This window comes from Magnolia sinica, chromosome 13 (genome assembly GCF_029962835.1).
Source record: "Magnolia sinica isolate HGM2019 chromosome 13, MsV1, whole genome shotgun sequence".
NCBI lineage: Eukaryota > Viridiplantae > Streptophyta > Magnoliopsida > Magnoliales > Magnoliaceae > Magnolia > Magnolia sinica.
In genome coordinates, this window is record NC_080585.1 from 44,279,283 (window position 1) to 44,295,910 (window position 16,628).

At 41.4% G+C, this 16,628-nt stretch overlaps 1 protein-coding gene across 1 annotated transcript in view; it reads left to right on the forward strand.

Annotated features, from left to right (window-relative positions):
• Positions 1–8,613, forward strand: part of LOC131223688 (cysteine-tryptophan domain-containing zinc finger protein 3-like) — a 50,511-nt gene extending 41,898 nt beyond the window's left edge. Inside the window, exon 3 of the mRNA XM_058219153.1 lies at positions 7,703–8,613. Coding sequence (XP_058075136.1) covers positions 7,703–7,885 — 183 coding nt within the window. The 3' untranslated portion in view covers positions 7,886–8,613. The remainder of the gene's footprint in view (positions 1–7,702) is intronic.
• The last annotated feature ends 8,015 nt before the right edge of the window (positions 8,614–16,628 follow it).

Below are 16,628 nucleotides of genomic sequence, written 5' to 3' on the forward strand. Positions count from 1 at the left end.
GTGTCTTCTAAAGTGTCGGATCATCAACAAAGTTATATGTTGAGATGCAAGGCAAGTCCAACATTACAAAAAAGAGGAAGGAATGCTTTGCACGTGCAGGTGAAGGCGGTTTGAATGAGAATCCAACAGAAAACGGTGGTGTCTTATCAAGTGCTCAGCTGTTTGGTGAGTCGAATATGGATAGGGTGTAGAAGTGCTTTTAGGTAAGTTAAGATTTGAATCGAACACGAATTAACGAACATTTCACCCTTTTCAGGAAATCTAAGACACCCAATTCAACTTGCTGAGGATACCTTGAAAGAAGCTATTGATTTGAAACATTCAACTGACCGTTTAAAGGTAGCTACAGTAAAGAGGATTTATATGATCCTCAACTTGAGGATATGCATTGCATCATCAAGTCCTCAATTCATAAAAGCATGTTTTGTGATCTATGCCATTTATCTGATGGGATCCATAGTGGATGGGCCATGGCTCATGAATGTCCTTGGTGACATCCCTACTTTTAGTTGGCGGTGGGCAAATAGACTTAGAAAAAAGAAACACAATAATAGTTCTCCTTCTACTCAAAAGGTGTCAGAGAATTTGAAGTATGGTTGGTCACCTCCACCCATTGTGTGGCCTATCAGATCAATTGTTTGGATCACTGAATCATGGGCCTCACTTGTACAAACTGAAGATAATCATCCTTGTGTCAAGAATCATAAAATTTCTATTGACTACATTTGGATTTTAAGTCGTTTTACACCTCTAGAGTTCTTGACTTCTTTACCTTTTGGTCTAAATGTGCAGAATGGAGAATCGGAAGTTGAAGTTAGTGGCATATCTCTTCGTGCCACTTTAAAATTTCTACTTGCTGCATTGATGTTCAAGGCATGCGACATTGGAAGCGCAGCATTCGAAGGAAAAACTCAGTCAACTAAGATCTATATCGACACATCAAAGATTTTGAAGTAAGTTCTATGCCATTTTGAGATGGTTGATTCATCATTCATAAATATAGCTAGGCTACTGTGCATTTTCCATTTGCGCTGGCCCGAATTTTGAAATAGTCAGGCTAGTCTATTCAAAATTTTGATTTTACTTGGCACAAGCCCAGCCCATTGACAGCCCTACTTTCTACCACTTCTTAAACTATGTTGACTCATCAACCATACACATGACATAAATGTACATCAGCAGGGGTCTACAATTTGAGTAGTTTGGACTGACATGCATAGATCTGAAGTTAATGGTGGACCATTTTAGAAATGTAGGAAAATTCATATAGCAGTCATTGCATTCAAAAGAAATTCACATTCACGTTTGTTGTGGAAAAGCTGTATGTAGAAAATCCAGTCTTTTTTTCCTTTTTTTTTTATAATGCAATTGCAAAATCATGCAGAAATATGAATTGCAATTTCCAATAAAGTTTTAATGTATGCTCCGATTTTACCATTTGAGATGTTAACAAAGTAGATTCATTTTAGAATGAACATCACAGCCTAGTAATTTGCACGCACATTTGGAATCCAATAGACTAGATTTATGATGTAATCTGGTTTTTGGATTAATGAGAATTTCATTTCCCGAAGGAAAAAATGAAGTAAATGCACCACACAAGAATATTTGAATAGAGAGATAAGCAAACTTACTGAACTTGAAATCTTTGCACTACGGGCAATTAAACAAGAAATCAGAAAACTATAGTGCCTTCCACATACTAATCCTACTCTTTTTAGAATCTCAAAATCATTAGAGAATCAACAAAATTAACCAGTATAAGTAGCTCTAGAATTTTAGCCCCAAAATCAACTGTAACAGTCCAAAAATTCAGCATATGGTGGAACATACTATGGACCTTGGTCCTACAACATTTCCCTTTGTGTTCAATGAATACTTCACCCAAGTAATAGACATCAGCATCTAAATTATTTCAACTCGTCTCCATAATCGACTCGTAATGCATCCAAGCCAAATTGATCAAGAGGCCCAAAGTCAGTCTCTATTTATGCCCAATTCTCTGACCAGGCCAATTCAAGGTTTCTGATTGCAAATTTTGCCAGATTAGGCCTACCAATTCGTGAGTTATGTTTTGTTGTTAACAGAAAAACCAGGGTCTGAGCGATGGGAGTTGTGTTATGCTGTTGAAAAAATTACATCTTGACTAAACATTTGTTATCTGTAATTTTCTTCCCTTAGCTCAGTCTTATCAGCTTCATAGTTTAAAATTTTGAAGACCCGACTCAATTCGAATGTTCATTCGGGTCAAGTCAGCTCAAAGACTCGACTCGACTTGATAGTTAATAACTATATATTGAAAACAGTAGGAATGGCAAGAATTATTAAAATTACTTAGTCTATTTTATGATTATAAATAAGAAAGTGAGAAATGCTTTAGTGCTCCCAAACCGTACTATTAGTGCTCCTAGTTACATTGGTACACTTGGACAGTCCAACTGATCCATCTGAACTGTCTATTAGGTTCAGACATAATTTTACGGATTACCATGCAAAACCCTTCTCTCTCAAAGACGCCCCCACCCAAAAGGAACCATGCAAAAATCATATTGATCTGATGATCTGCTTCATCCTTGATTTGTCCTTATTTTCTTTAGCCATCCTTTTTCCATGCTATGGATGGGATTGTCTAACAGTCTGTGATTCTTTATAATCATAAGCAAACCATGATGGGTCCTAACAAATAAATGGATCAAATGTTTGATTGGACATACTTTGTGTAAACAATCTTGATCGTCCAAATTAAAGGCCATTAACCAACAGTTACTGTTTGTTGGATTGGAGTGATGTTTGCATGTAGTCCGTGAAATGTGTGTTGACAATATGAACAGTCTGGATCAATGAATTGGACTGTGTAAGTGTCACAATGCAACTAGGACCACTATAACTTATAGTGTCCTGAGAGCACTGGATCATTTCTCAATGAAAATAAGCAACAATTCGCGTGTAGCTTGGTTGTTGATTGCTTTATAAAATGTCTTGGGTTTGAATCCTGCCCATGTTTTTTACCCCTCACATTTAATTAACAAGAGGTCTGACAATGCAAGTGACTCAGCTTGAGTTAGAGCGAGTTGCATTGAGTCGACTGAGTTAGGAACTGCTTGAAATCTCTCCGAGTCGAATCTTCGTCTCATAATCTGACTGAGTCGAGTTGACTCAACTGAGTTTCAAGTCGAGTCAGCAAGTTTCAAAACTATACTCAGCTTAATAAAATTTCATTATCTTAAAAAAAATTAAAAACACACACACACACACACACACCCAAAAAAACACAAAAAACAAAAGAGTATAATTCACCAGTGTTCTAGAGCATATTGATATAATTTCTCATGTTCAAAATTTTTTAATGTGTTATGCCCACTACCAAATATCTAGAGTTTTTGTACATTTGTGTCATGTGAATGGAGTATCAAAAAAGGATGTACGTGATTGAATTTCATATTTACAGTTTACAGTTCCATACACAGGAAATGTGCCATTTCATTTGAGCATAATGGGGAGATTGCTGTCGCCGCTCTTGTGTACAAATGCATGGAGGTAGCATATATGAGAGTAATATTCTCTATGAGCTTGCACATACATAGAGACAGTCGCAAATTACAAGCATCTCTTCATGATCATCCATTCAGTAATCAAACTATCTCCTCTTGTTCTGTTATTTGGAAAATTTTCCGTTCATTTTGTATCGTTCTTGTTGATTTGCAAACCTTTCTACCCTTTTGAGAAGAGATTTAAAATTTAAAAAGTCATGTCCTTGGATCCATCTCTTGACCATGTCCCAGATATCCAACCCATTCGTCCGGTGGGCCCACCATGTTTGTTCCCTGACCAAGGAATTGATCAATATTTTGTTGAGAGAAGCTATTATCGTATGCTGAATGTGGGCCACTAGATGATGTATCGAACACTTGATTCCTTCTGTATGCATTTGGCTGACGTAGCAAAGGCACACGGTGTTACTCAACTGATTGATGGCCCAGTTTGCCCACATGTGTGAAGTAAGGTGGTTATGTGTTCCTCGATTAATCTTATTCACAAAGGAGCCTGCTCTGGCAGGTCTCTTTCTGTATGGATGCAAGGTGTAGAACCTGTGAAAGATAATGGTAAAACCTAGCTAAGGGAACCTGACCACCATCCAACCATGGAAAGCTGGTGGAAACCGTGGAACCTGCTTCAAACCTTGTATGATTTTATCCAGTGGGCCGTTCAATCACCAGGAGTCACACTCTTGATGAACAATTTTGAAACACCTAATGTGAACTTTCCTATGGGTTAATCTCATTACCGTCCAATAAATGCGAAGTTGGTCCCACCTGCTTTGACTTGTTAAGAGATGATTGGGCCGAGTCGGCCCACTTCCCAATGATAAGTTTCACCTAGTGTGAAATTTCTTTCTCAGATATTCAACACAGATTCAATGAAGTTATTTTGAGAAACATTCTATTTTGTTTTATTCTTTTAGGCCAACAATCATCGCCATTGGCTGCTATTGATGCAACCAATGTCCATGAGGATGTCGCACCCTGTGAGTCTGAAGCGAAGGGAGTCAAGCTGCTTGCTAGCAGAGCTACTTGTAGCAGCCCACATCTCCTTAATTATGTAAGCTGAATCTTAAATCGACCACCATTCCTTGTTTCATAGTAAAATCTTAGCGAGCTACTATTGAAATGTGGAAAAATAAAATAATAACTTGGATAATTTCTGGCTACTCAAAATGCACAGATGTTAGATTTTCTCTATTTCTTTCTAAATCAGAAACTGATAATAGGATTTCTCATATATGTTTTGTAATTAGTGGAATTACCAGATTATACAGCTTGATTTGTACGAATGGGGTCAATAACTCAGTGATCCATGCATTGAGCGATTGTTGGGTGCTTGTGAGGAAAGGAATGAGCAGATTTTGAATAATGTGGCTGGCTCCACTAAATAGGTTTCTATGTTAAGCACTTAAGACTTTACATACAAATCACGGTGTGAGGCCCACCATGATGTTTTAATAACATTGAATCCATCCATAATTTGTGCTTGCTATTTTATTTCCTTGGTGTCCAAAAATCAGACTGATCCAAAACTCAGATGGGCCATGACTCAACAAGTAGTTGGGATGGGGGCGCCCACTATTAAGCAGCTTCCAGATTGTATGTTAGGTCCACTGTGTTCTGTATATTCCTTTTAATCCATTCAGAAAATGCATCCAACTAGGATGAATGGATCCAAAACATCAGGCCATTCCAAAACTGACATGGGCCGCAACCGGTGATTTTTAGTGGTTTTAGGCACAACTGAGTTTTGTGTGAAACTGAGTTTATGGATCCAAGGAGATAGGTGGGGGCTCACATTATGGATGGATCGGATGTCGTTAAAACATATGGTGGGCTCCACACATCAATTTGCAGATTGAGCTTATCCTGGAGAAGTTTGTATTGGATCTGCCCTCTTGAATTATTGTTGTCTTCATTGATGGAACAACCTTTGCTATTGTCAATTGGGCTTCTCTATTTCTGATTTACTTCAAGAATAGCAAACACTCATAGTTGTTTGAAGCATTAGTTTGATGGGATCCTCCCCCGGAAATCCAAGGCGTTGGTCCAACAAGGGTGGTTCCCCACAACATCAAGGTTTTTAGATCACTAAATCATGGGCTCCACTTGTACAAACTGAAAAACCATGGATATATCTGTGTGTGTGTGTGTTTTAAGTATCAATGATATCGGCCATGATTTAGTTTTTTAGTTTGTACAAGTGGATTGAAAGCTTCGATTTCGAGATTTGGAGGAGATGGGCTGAGTCGCGGAAATTTGAAAAATAAAATAAAATAAATTCCCAATTTCTCGCCAATCGGTTGCAATCTTTGTGTCCAAACATAAAATCAAACATGTATGTAACCTGATCTAGTGATTCTTCTTTTGCTTTTGAATGTATTGTTTGTGTTTCCACATGTCTTCTTACATTTATAAATTCTATCAATAGACTTTGAATATACTTGTATCAATTCAGTTAGACAAAGCATAGATTAGGACCCCATACAAAGAAAATCTATTATGTGCAATTTATTTTTTTATTTTTTTTGTATTGGTGTCTTTTTTAACAATCACTGAAGTTTCATTAAAAAAATCGACCAATTTCCTAATGTTTCCCCATGTTTCCAACAACAATGATACATTATGCGATACAACTGATATATCCCATGCGATAACCGATACGAATCCATATCCCAATGGTGCGATATGTAACACGATACGGATAATTCGAACATTGTATATACATACCCATGGGCTGCAGATATATAAAAAGTATAATGAGATATTCTCTAGTGCTCTGAAAGCACAAGAGCACTATAAGTTACAGTGTTCCTAGTTGCATTAGTTCACTTTCACAGTCTAATCAATGGGTATGAACCATCCATTAAGTTAAGAACACATTTCATGGGCCACCATGCAAAAATCACATTGATCGTCCATTCTTGGTTTTATTTTCTATAGCCATACTTTTTCTAATCCATGGATGGGATCATTTGCTCCTGCATTGCTCGTTCATCCAATCCATATGCATCGATTTCCTGCTTCGGTTTAACATAGTTTGGTGCGTCCCTTGTGAGGTTTATCTGCGCCTTCAGGCATGGCATGGGGTTCATTTAGGGAAGGCGAAAAACGTGATTTGGAGGATAGCCATTCTGGCAGTCTGGTGGTCGGTTTGGGGAGAGGAACAACAAAGTTTTCAGGAATTCCTCTAATCTTGCAGGGGAGGTTTTGTCTAAGGCTAAGTGTTTTCTGATCGAGTGGGCTTCCAACGTTGATGGCCTCAACGCTTGTGATTTTTTCTTTTTAGGCTGTAATCGTTGTCTGCCTTCTCAGCAGGCTTCTTTTTGTAGTTTCTTCTCTTTTTTAATATATTCGTCATCTTTCAAAAAAAAAATTTCAAAAAAAAAAAAAAAAACAAAACAAAAGTGATTCTTTAGAATCCATGATGGCCCTTAGCAAGTAAATGGATGGCATTGTTGATTGGACCCATTTTTGGGTAAATTATTTCAACCATCCATGTTTTAGGCCACTGTTCAAATGGTTAATATCTGTCAGATCACTTTCATGTTTTCATGGTAGCCCATGAAATATCAGTTGCACATGATGAGCAGGATTGTCTAAGTGTCCAAATCAAATACAATTAGGTGCACTGTAACTTATGGTGGTCGCAGAGCACTGGAACATTTTTCAAGTATAATTCCATTGTACTTAAACCTGTCCATCTTGCAAGATTTATCTTGAGGTGTTATATGATACTCAGGCTGCATGTGATGCTTGATAAACAGGGTGTGTCATATATTAACTCAAGTAAACTGACTAAATTTTACAGCCCACTGTTGCAAAGTCACAATCCCACTATCAGATTGGTTAAACAATGCTAACCCCTGATTCATGGGATCTTTTTTGTGGAAATAGGACTGTTGGATATGTTTCACTTCTGACCATCCATAAATGTCCATCAATCTGATAGTCAGATATGTCAAATAAGATTAAATTTTGGTTAGCGATACATCAACACTGGATAACATAATTTGTATGGTTTAATTGACTTGTATGCCACGTGTGCAAGTTCTAAGCAATTTCCAAGTGCCTGCATATTATCTGTCACACTATGCCAGAGTATCAAAGTTTTTCTCCTTTATCTCTGTGCACTTATTAACTGTGCTCTTTTTTTACAGGCTGAATATGTGAGTTCCGCGGTGGACGCTTTTCAGAGATCACTCTCAGCATTGAAAGCCGCTTGGTGGAAATATGGTGTGCAAGGAATTGCAGCTGTGAAAACAGCACTTGATTTTCACTTCCATGACATGGATGGATTCATACGCCTGGTCCGTCTAGCATTAGAGGAGATCGACATCTAACCGTCGATCACGAAGATAAAAATGGATGGGAATCTCGGCATTTGTGGAGAAATTGTACAGCGGCCTACATATGTGAATCCAAAATTTGAAGCTCCAGCTATATTAGTATGTATATATGTGTATGAAAGCGACCTCAGCATTGAGTTGTTTTTCTTTTCTTTTCTTTGTTTTCAAATACATGGTGAAAGCCTGAATACGTGTAAATTGATTTCTCAACTGTGAAGTGATTCTTTGGCATCAGTAAGAGAGACTCAATTCCAAAATGCTGCCGTTACAAATAATGTATCTGTATTGTACAGCAATTCTTTATGTAAGAAACGAAAATTCAAGTTTCTCATCAGAAAACATACAGCCAGTTTTTTGTTTGAAGAGAAGTTATGTATCGAATATGTGGCCTTTATTTTTGCATAGTACTCAGTTTGTTTTAAATTCTAACAAGTGGGGCTCATGGTTTGGACCTTGTGTCCCTACCATGACAAAAATATCCTTGATAGAACCATCTTAACCTTTTGAATTTTGGGCTACAAATAGTTAACAAAAGAAATACAACAACACACATGTGGGCCAAAAGAAAGAGGTGCACTCCAGTGGTACTGGTTCCAACCTAAGCTTACTGTGGTAGCAGGCAAATGAGGGAGCTTTGTGATGTATGTAGGACATCCAACCCACCCTCCAGATGTCCAAGCTCATGTTAATTCCACATATAAAAATGCAGCCTGATCCAACGCACATGTGGGCCACAAAACAAGGAACAATATGGAAGGAATCACCAATCTTGACTTGCACTAGGGCCCACCTGAGTTGCCCAACTGTCTGTTTGTGGGGACTTCAATGCGACCACAGCCCAGTCTGAATGAATTGGGGGGGGGGGGCGCACAACCTAGCGATCCAGAGCTCAAACGATTTTGTCGAAGCGATTAATCATGCGAGGCTGATAGATGCAGGTTATAGTGGCAGCACTTTCACCTGGTGTAACAACCAATCTGGGAGGAATTGGAAATGGGCTAGATTGGACAGGGTACTTTGGTCTCCACCATGGCTCCAAGTGTTCCCTCAATTCCAGGTTCTCCACTTACCTAGGGTAAATTCTGACCACTCTCCCCTCCTCCTCTCTCACCCCCAAGCCTCCTCTTCGTCCCCCAGGCCATTCCATTTCCAACGCATGTAGACCCTGCATGAAGGTTTCCAAATCCTCGTAAACTCCTCCTGGAAAGCAGACCCAACAGCAAATCATATGAAAACCCTCCAGAGTAAACTGCAGAATACAAAGGCCGCCCTAAAAATCTGGAACAAGGAGTTCGGCAATATCTTCACCCTTATCAAGACCGCTGAAGAAACCATGAATCAGTTGGAAGAAGAATCCAAAGACAACCCAACCGGACAACATCTGGAAAGACTCAAAAAGGCAAAAAATGATTTGCTCCATTTGGAGAAGTTTTTTGGAAACAAAAATCTCGGAACAGATGGCTAACAGAAGAGATAGAAATACCAAGTTCTTCCACTCAGTAGCTAAAGAGCAAGTCAGAAAGTCCTTCATCAGTGGAATAGAGCTGCAAAATGGCATTCGATCAGAAGACCAGGTGAGATGAAAGACGTGGCAGTGTGATAGTTCGAGAACATGTTCAAAGCGGAGCCCACTGACCCAATTGGTAGATTCCTCCATCCCATCCCATCGACAGTGACGACAGAAGATTATGTAGCCCTCCTTGCTGACCCTACCCTTGAAGAGACCAAACAGGCAGTTGCTGATCTGCTAGCCAGTGGGGCGCCAGGTCCCAATGGTTTCTCGGGTGCCTTCTTCACCTCCTGCTGCGACACTGTGGGGACAGACATCCACAACACTATCAGGTACCTTTTCCGAGGTGGGAACATTACCCGGGCATTTTCTGCTTCCCTTCTCCGCCTTATCCCTAAGAACTCTTCTCCTTAAAAAAATTCTGATTTCCGTCCAATTAGGTTATGCAACTGTGTATACAAGATATTCTCAAAAGTGATCGCAACCAGGATAAATGCTCTTCTCCCTAAGCTGATCTCAACGGAACAATCTGCATTCATCCAAGGAAGGTTTATCGCAGACAACATTGTTGTGGCCCAAGAACTTCTCAGAGACATCAACAAGAAAGTATGAGGAAACAACATCATAATGAAAATTGATCTAGAGAAAGCATATGACAAGGTCAACTGGAACTTTCTGAAAGCGGTGCTTCTTCGATTAGGGTTTAGTCAACAATGGATCAAGCTCATAGAAAAATGCTGGTCTGGAGTGTGGTTCTCAGTTCTATTCAATGGCGAAGCAAAAGGATTCTTCAAAGTAGAGAGGGGACTCCGCCAAGGGGACACTCTCTCCCCGAGTCTGTTCATACTGGTTATGGAAGCCCTCAGCCGCGGCCTTAATTCTCTAGTGGAAAGAAACCAGATCACCCCTTTCAAAGCTACTAGAGGCGACCAAATTATCACGTATCTACTCTTCGCCTATGACACCATCATTTTCACTAACGGTGGTAGAAGGTCGCTCTCGGAATTGCAGAAGTTCCTCAACAAATTCCAAGCTATCTTTGGGCTGAGGATAAACAATGGGAAAAGCAGCTTTCTGGTTTCCTCTAAAGATGGCAGAAGGGCGTATCAAATTAGTGGAAAGACTGATGGGATTTATAAGAACAACAACCCCTTTTCTTTATCTCGGGGTCCCCTTGAATTCAAGTGGATTAAGGCCAGCCTCATTCCAGCCTATGATAGACAAAATCATGCATCGCATTGCGGGGTGGAAAGGCCGATACCTCAACCAGGCTGGTAAGATAACTCTCATCAAATACGTTCTGAGTAGTATCCCCATCCTCATGTTAGCTGCTGTGGAAGTGTCAAAAGGGACACTCGACAAAACAGAGAAGGGATTTGCTGATTTCCTATGGGTTGGATGGAAGGAAAAAAGAACCTCCACTTAGGGGTGCACATGGTTCGGTTCAGTCCAGTTCTGGGGTGAAACCAGAATTGGACCGTTCCTTACAATTCTAGGATTTTTGGAACCGGAACCGGACCGTTCGCACCCTAAAACCGAACCGGAACCGGACCGTGAAAACCGGTTCCATTCCAGATCGGTTCCACGGTTCTAGGCTTTTTATAATCCAGCCCAATTGCATGTTTTATTTTATAATTTGGCCCATGTCCATTCATGTTGTGATCCATTTGATGAATGGTTTAGATATTGTATATGGCGTGAAAAAATACATTTATGAAAACAATCAAAGGTGCATTATAAACCATAAATCATGAGTCAAATATACAACTAAAATATATTGTAAACTCACGGTTCCAAGTTCGGTTCCATGGTTCGGTTCCAAGTTCAGTTCCACAGTTCGGTTCCACGGTTCGGATTCACGATTCGGATCCACGGTTCAGTTCAGTTCTACATACCCCCAAACCAGAACAGAACCGAACTAAACGGTTCTTTAATTTTTGAAACTGGAACCGGAACCGGTGCACTCTAGAACCGGACCAAACCGGACCGTTTGGTCGGTTCCAGTTCAGTTCCACAGTTCTACCGGTTCAATGTGCACCCCTACCTCCACTGGGTTAGCTGGAAGAGAATAACAGGACCCATTTCAGAAGGCGGGCTGGGCATCAGATCTCTCAGGGATGTCATGAAGATGATGCAAATGAAGATGGCCTGGACAGTTCTTTACAGCAAAAAAACAGCATATGGGGCTGCTACATCAAATCCAAATACAGGTTAGAAGATCATTCCTCTGTCAATCCTCCCCAGAGAGCTTCAGACTCCCCTCATTGGAAAGTAGTTCGGAAATTACTGAATCAGGTAAAGGAAAACAGCCACCTGTTGTTGGGGGAGGGCCGCTGCAACTTCTGGACATCCAATTGGTCGGGTCAAGGTCCTCTTCTCGACAAAACCTTGGGGGTCATCCCAATAGATATGCGCCAGCTGCAGGTAAAGGATGTTCTCGGCCCCAACGTCATCCAACCAAGATCCCTAGCAGCCCCGTTCCTCCTATCCTCATTCATTTAGCACGTTCGTTCAATGGGAATTTCTACCCACTCTAGAGAAGATACCTATGCCTGGACCGGAGAAACATCAAGAAGATTCACGATCAAATCAGCTTGGAAGCTGATTCGCCAGTCGGCCCCAGATGCTCTTGGGCCAAGTTGGTTTGACACACTATGTTGCCTCCCAAGATAGCAGTGTTTGCTTGGAAAATCCTCAACAAAGCATTCTTGGTCGATGTTAGCGTAAAGAATAAAGGGGCAACTCTCGCCTCTTGCTGTTCCAACTGTGGAACGGGAAACAATCGAAAGGAGGAGTCTATGGGCCATCTGTTTGCGGAAAGCGAACTGGCAATGTCCCTGTGGCGCTATTTCTCTTCCATCTTCTTGGTTTCCTTCTTGGAAGGACAGACAGCTGTGGGGAGGGCGGCCTAGTGGTGGTCTATGTCCAGCGACAAATCAAGTTTGGGCATCTTCAGAGGGCTAGCCCCAGCCCTCATCTTCTGGGAGATTTGGCTAGCCATAAATGACAGTCGCTTCGAGGAGGCCCAAATCAAGGTGGACCACACTATTTCCAAAACCAGAAGATGGTTCTCCCTCATCGCCAGCATGTTCCAGCTCCCGCCAAGCAGAGATCAGTCTAGCCAAGAGGCGATCAAAGAGTTAGGGATATCCCCCCACCATCAGGAAAAATTCATCCTTCTCCATAGCCAAGTGGAAAAGGCCGAAAGCAGGTGGGTTAAGCTAAATGTTGATGGATCCTCCTGGGCAACCAGGGCCCATTGGAAAGCGGAGGAGTTTGTAGAGACGAGAGAGGTGCTCGCATTTTTGCCTTTTCCAAAGGCTACGGGGTTGAGACAAATTTCCAGGGCGAAACGAAAGCAGTAGTGGACGGGCTAAACCTTTGTTTGGACCGTAGGCTCACAAAGGTGGTAGTGGAAAGTGACTCTTCAGCATGGGTGTCTTTATTATCCTCATGCAAGCAAATCCTGTGAAATATCTATTACTGCAAGAAAAGGTTCGATCAAATTTGAAGTTATGCGAGATAAATCTCGATTGAGCATATTCTGAGAAATGCAAACAAAGTGGCGGATGGCCTAGCCTGTATGGGTAGCTCCACCCAGTCAGACAAGCTCTTCACAGAAGTCACTAATCTCCCCCTTCTTACTACAGGGGAGCTCTTCCTAGACCGCGCAGGGATTGGATCAGTTCCGGTGTCTTAATGCAGTCCTTCCTATGTAGAGAGAGAGGTTACGATAAGCAGGCGTCGTTTCATGTTTTTTTAAGCAACGAACATGCCCGAAATGTAATTTTGCTTGTAAACTTTCCTCTCATAATATATATTATTATTTCCTTAAAAAAAAATATCAATTTGGACTGTCAAAAAAAAAAAAGCACCATAAGCAGCCTTAGATGCCATTTAATAAATTTAAAAGTAAGCTCCGAAAATTAAATTTAAGTGCTGAAAACTTAAAAAGTGCTGAATTGTAATTTTGAAATTATTTCAGGGATATTTTATTTTAAAATTGGAAAAAAAAAAAAAAAAAAAAAACTTAATGCACTACCACTTTCAACATTTAACATTTAGCATTAACTTATTTTGAGTGCTCATCATTGAAATTTGATATTTTTAGTAATTTTTTCTTATTTAAATCATTTGTCAAATCCAACTTATCAAATGTTTAAATTAATTTCCACTATAAATTTAGTTTTTGGTCCCTTAAGCTTCCCTCTCTTGACTTAATACTAAAGGGTGATTGTTGGAAGTAGTAGTGCATTAAAATTTCTTCTCACTTTTAACTAAAAATATTTCTAAATGAGTGCTTTAAGTTTTTAGCCTTAAATTAATTATGCTTCAATACTTTAAGTTTTCGGCCTTAAATTAATTTTCAGAGTCCAATGGCGTAGCGATTTCTCATAAGGCCACAAAAAGTACAGGGCAATTAACCGCTTCTATTGATCAAATAAAACAAGTACTCCTAGGTGATTTGGGAAGCAATAAATATTTAATTTTCGGTAAGTACCATCGTGAGGCTACAGAAAGTGCAAGGCTCTACTGTACTGTATTCTTCGATGTTAGTGTCGATCAAGAGTGAAATGGTTGTAATTTGTTGCATGTAATGCCGCATAAAGTGGAGGGACACTCGAATGTTTCCTCAAACCCTCGTAATATATGCAAGTTATTTATTTCCAAACAAACAGCTGACACAGACATAAAGGCAAATAGTAAATCCAGACCACAATTCATAATCGACTGGCAAAGGTGGGGTGTTCACTTACTTTGGCATTCGGTTGCATGCAACCTTTTCCAAAGAGAGGCATTTTGTAACACCCCGTACTTTCCAGTACTCGGGTTTTACCATATAACCAAGCTTAGCATAAATATAAGCCAGGCCTAAGTAAATACTTACGTTCTTCCTAGTTTAAATATGACCGTTGAAAATAAATATTAGACCCACTGGATCGACGAATCGCGTTATTTGGGCCAATAATAACCTAAAGAGGAGTGTAGCGGCCCACCTGAGCCTCACCATCAGTCCAAAGTGGGTTGGGACCCCCGTTAAGGATCCCCCAGTGCAAATGGATGATATGGATGAGAGCACTAACGTCCCATTGGGACCCCACACGGTGCGTGTACATTGAGAGTGCATGTACACGACGAAAAATTGCGAAATGGCAATTTTCCCGCCATTTTCATTTTTGAACGTTGGATCTTTGGGCCTCTAACTGGCCCACCCTAGCCACTTTCCCAGCCATTTGGACCGTTCATTTTCTCCAAGGGGCCCAGCTTAACAAAACCGTATAGCCTTTTGGGCCGTTGTAAACGGACGAGATAGATGGGTCACCACCATCCATTGTACTACACGTGGCGGAAATCCGCTGTATGGAACCCATCTGGGATTACTTGGACGGTTCATAATCAACCAGATGGCGCCATCTCAGCCATCCAACTTCCAAAGAGAGGTGTGTTTTCTCTATTCCAGAAACGGTCGGGCAAGGGCTGTGTAAGAAAAAGCAAGGAGGGGCATTCCACTCTGGGAAAGAGGTACTAACTCTCTCCCAGCCGTTCCTGGGGACACGTGGCTCCATCCCTGTCGATGGTGCGAGGCGAGACGAAATGGAGATGAAAACTCGAGCTCTCTCACGAGAATTGGAGATTCTCGTGAGATATGTGGAGATGGGCATTTGGGACACAAGAAGTGGGCCCCACGCTAATCTTGGGTCCCATCTGGACCGACCAGATGAATCAGATCTTGCCCATGCACGTTAAATGACGATCCGCCATTAAAGATTGGATCGTCTTCCCCGATGAAAACCCACACGAAATGACAAGATGGGCCCCACCAGATCAGAAAGAATGCTTTTCTGGTAGGCCTCAAGGTCAGCTTTTCATCTAAACGGATGGATGGGCCCCATGCAAGGGTGATACCCGATCTCGGCCGTGCACAGGGAGGGCAATTCCTGGCCGTTAGTATCCTCCCTTTCCCTCTATAAATAGAGCCCTGTAGCCTCGGGTATCGGACCAAGAGAGCTGAGACCGTAAGAGGGTGAGAGGGACAGACTCGGTGCCGCACTGCGTCGACCTGACCCATGCAGGTTGAGACGAGTCAGTGCAGTCCGGTCGAGTCAAGTTAAGAGAGAGAGAGAGAGAGAGAGAGAGAGAGAGAGTGTGTGTGTGTGTGTGTGTGAGAGAGAGAGAGAGAGCAAAGGTGAGTGGAGGCCGTATACTTGGAGCACCCAACACCCGCACTGCACCAGCTCAACCCGAACTCGAGAACAAGTTGGGTCAGTTCAGGTCAAGGGAAACTCTATTTCTGAGGAGAGGAAGAAATTCAGGTAATCTCCAGCCCCTCCCTTCACCTGTGTAGCATAAAACTCAGCTGGACTCAACCACTGAGCAGGGCCACCCTGACCATCACTTCACTGAAACCCAAACCGGACCTAAATCCAGCTGCAGAAGGGTCTGAAAACAACTCCATGCAGAAGACGATGCTGCTCACGTTTAATGCTGGTGGGCTGACTGCTGGCTTGGGCCTGCACAAATGCAGGTGGGCCTCGGTTGTGGGCTGCCCTAACCGCCGGCCCTGCACCGATCGTGAGCCCCACCAAATGTTGGTGGGTTGCTCTAGTGCTAGGCCACCATGGGCCATTCAAGTTGGACCGTCCATTAGGGACGTTATATCCAGAAAAAGAGCCTGGGTCGGACGTCCAGTACTGGGCAGTTTCCCTTTCTTCTTTCTTTCTTTATATTTCTGTTTAATATTTGTATATATGTATATATATACATACGTATATGAACATATACCTAATAGTATATGTAGATAAGTGGTGGGCCCCACCTGGGACCCACCTGTGAAATGCATAAACGATGCATGCATGTTAAGGGTGTTAAAACAGAGGGTACTGTACATGTACAGTTAAACGCTCCTCTGCTAAGTCAGTTCACGTAAACTGATTGCAAAAAGTTGAGATCTCATCATAGCTGATGAGTCTGGGAAATCCGAATGGTCCACATGAAGCAGAACCTCATAAAACCCCTTGGTTTAAAATTTTACTTTAAACCGAAACTTGGGTGGGCCACAAGGAATGCAAACAGTTTCTTTCTTTGATTTGAAATTATTCTTGCTATGGCCCACCAGAATCTTGGATCAAGGTGAAAACTCACAACCTAGGGTTTCTTGGAATTTTACATCTTATGGACCGATCGGATTCAGCACCCATGGCACATGTGTAGGTGCATAAGGGAGCA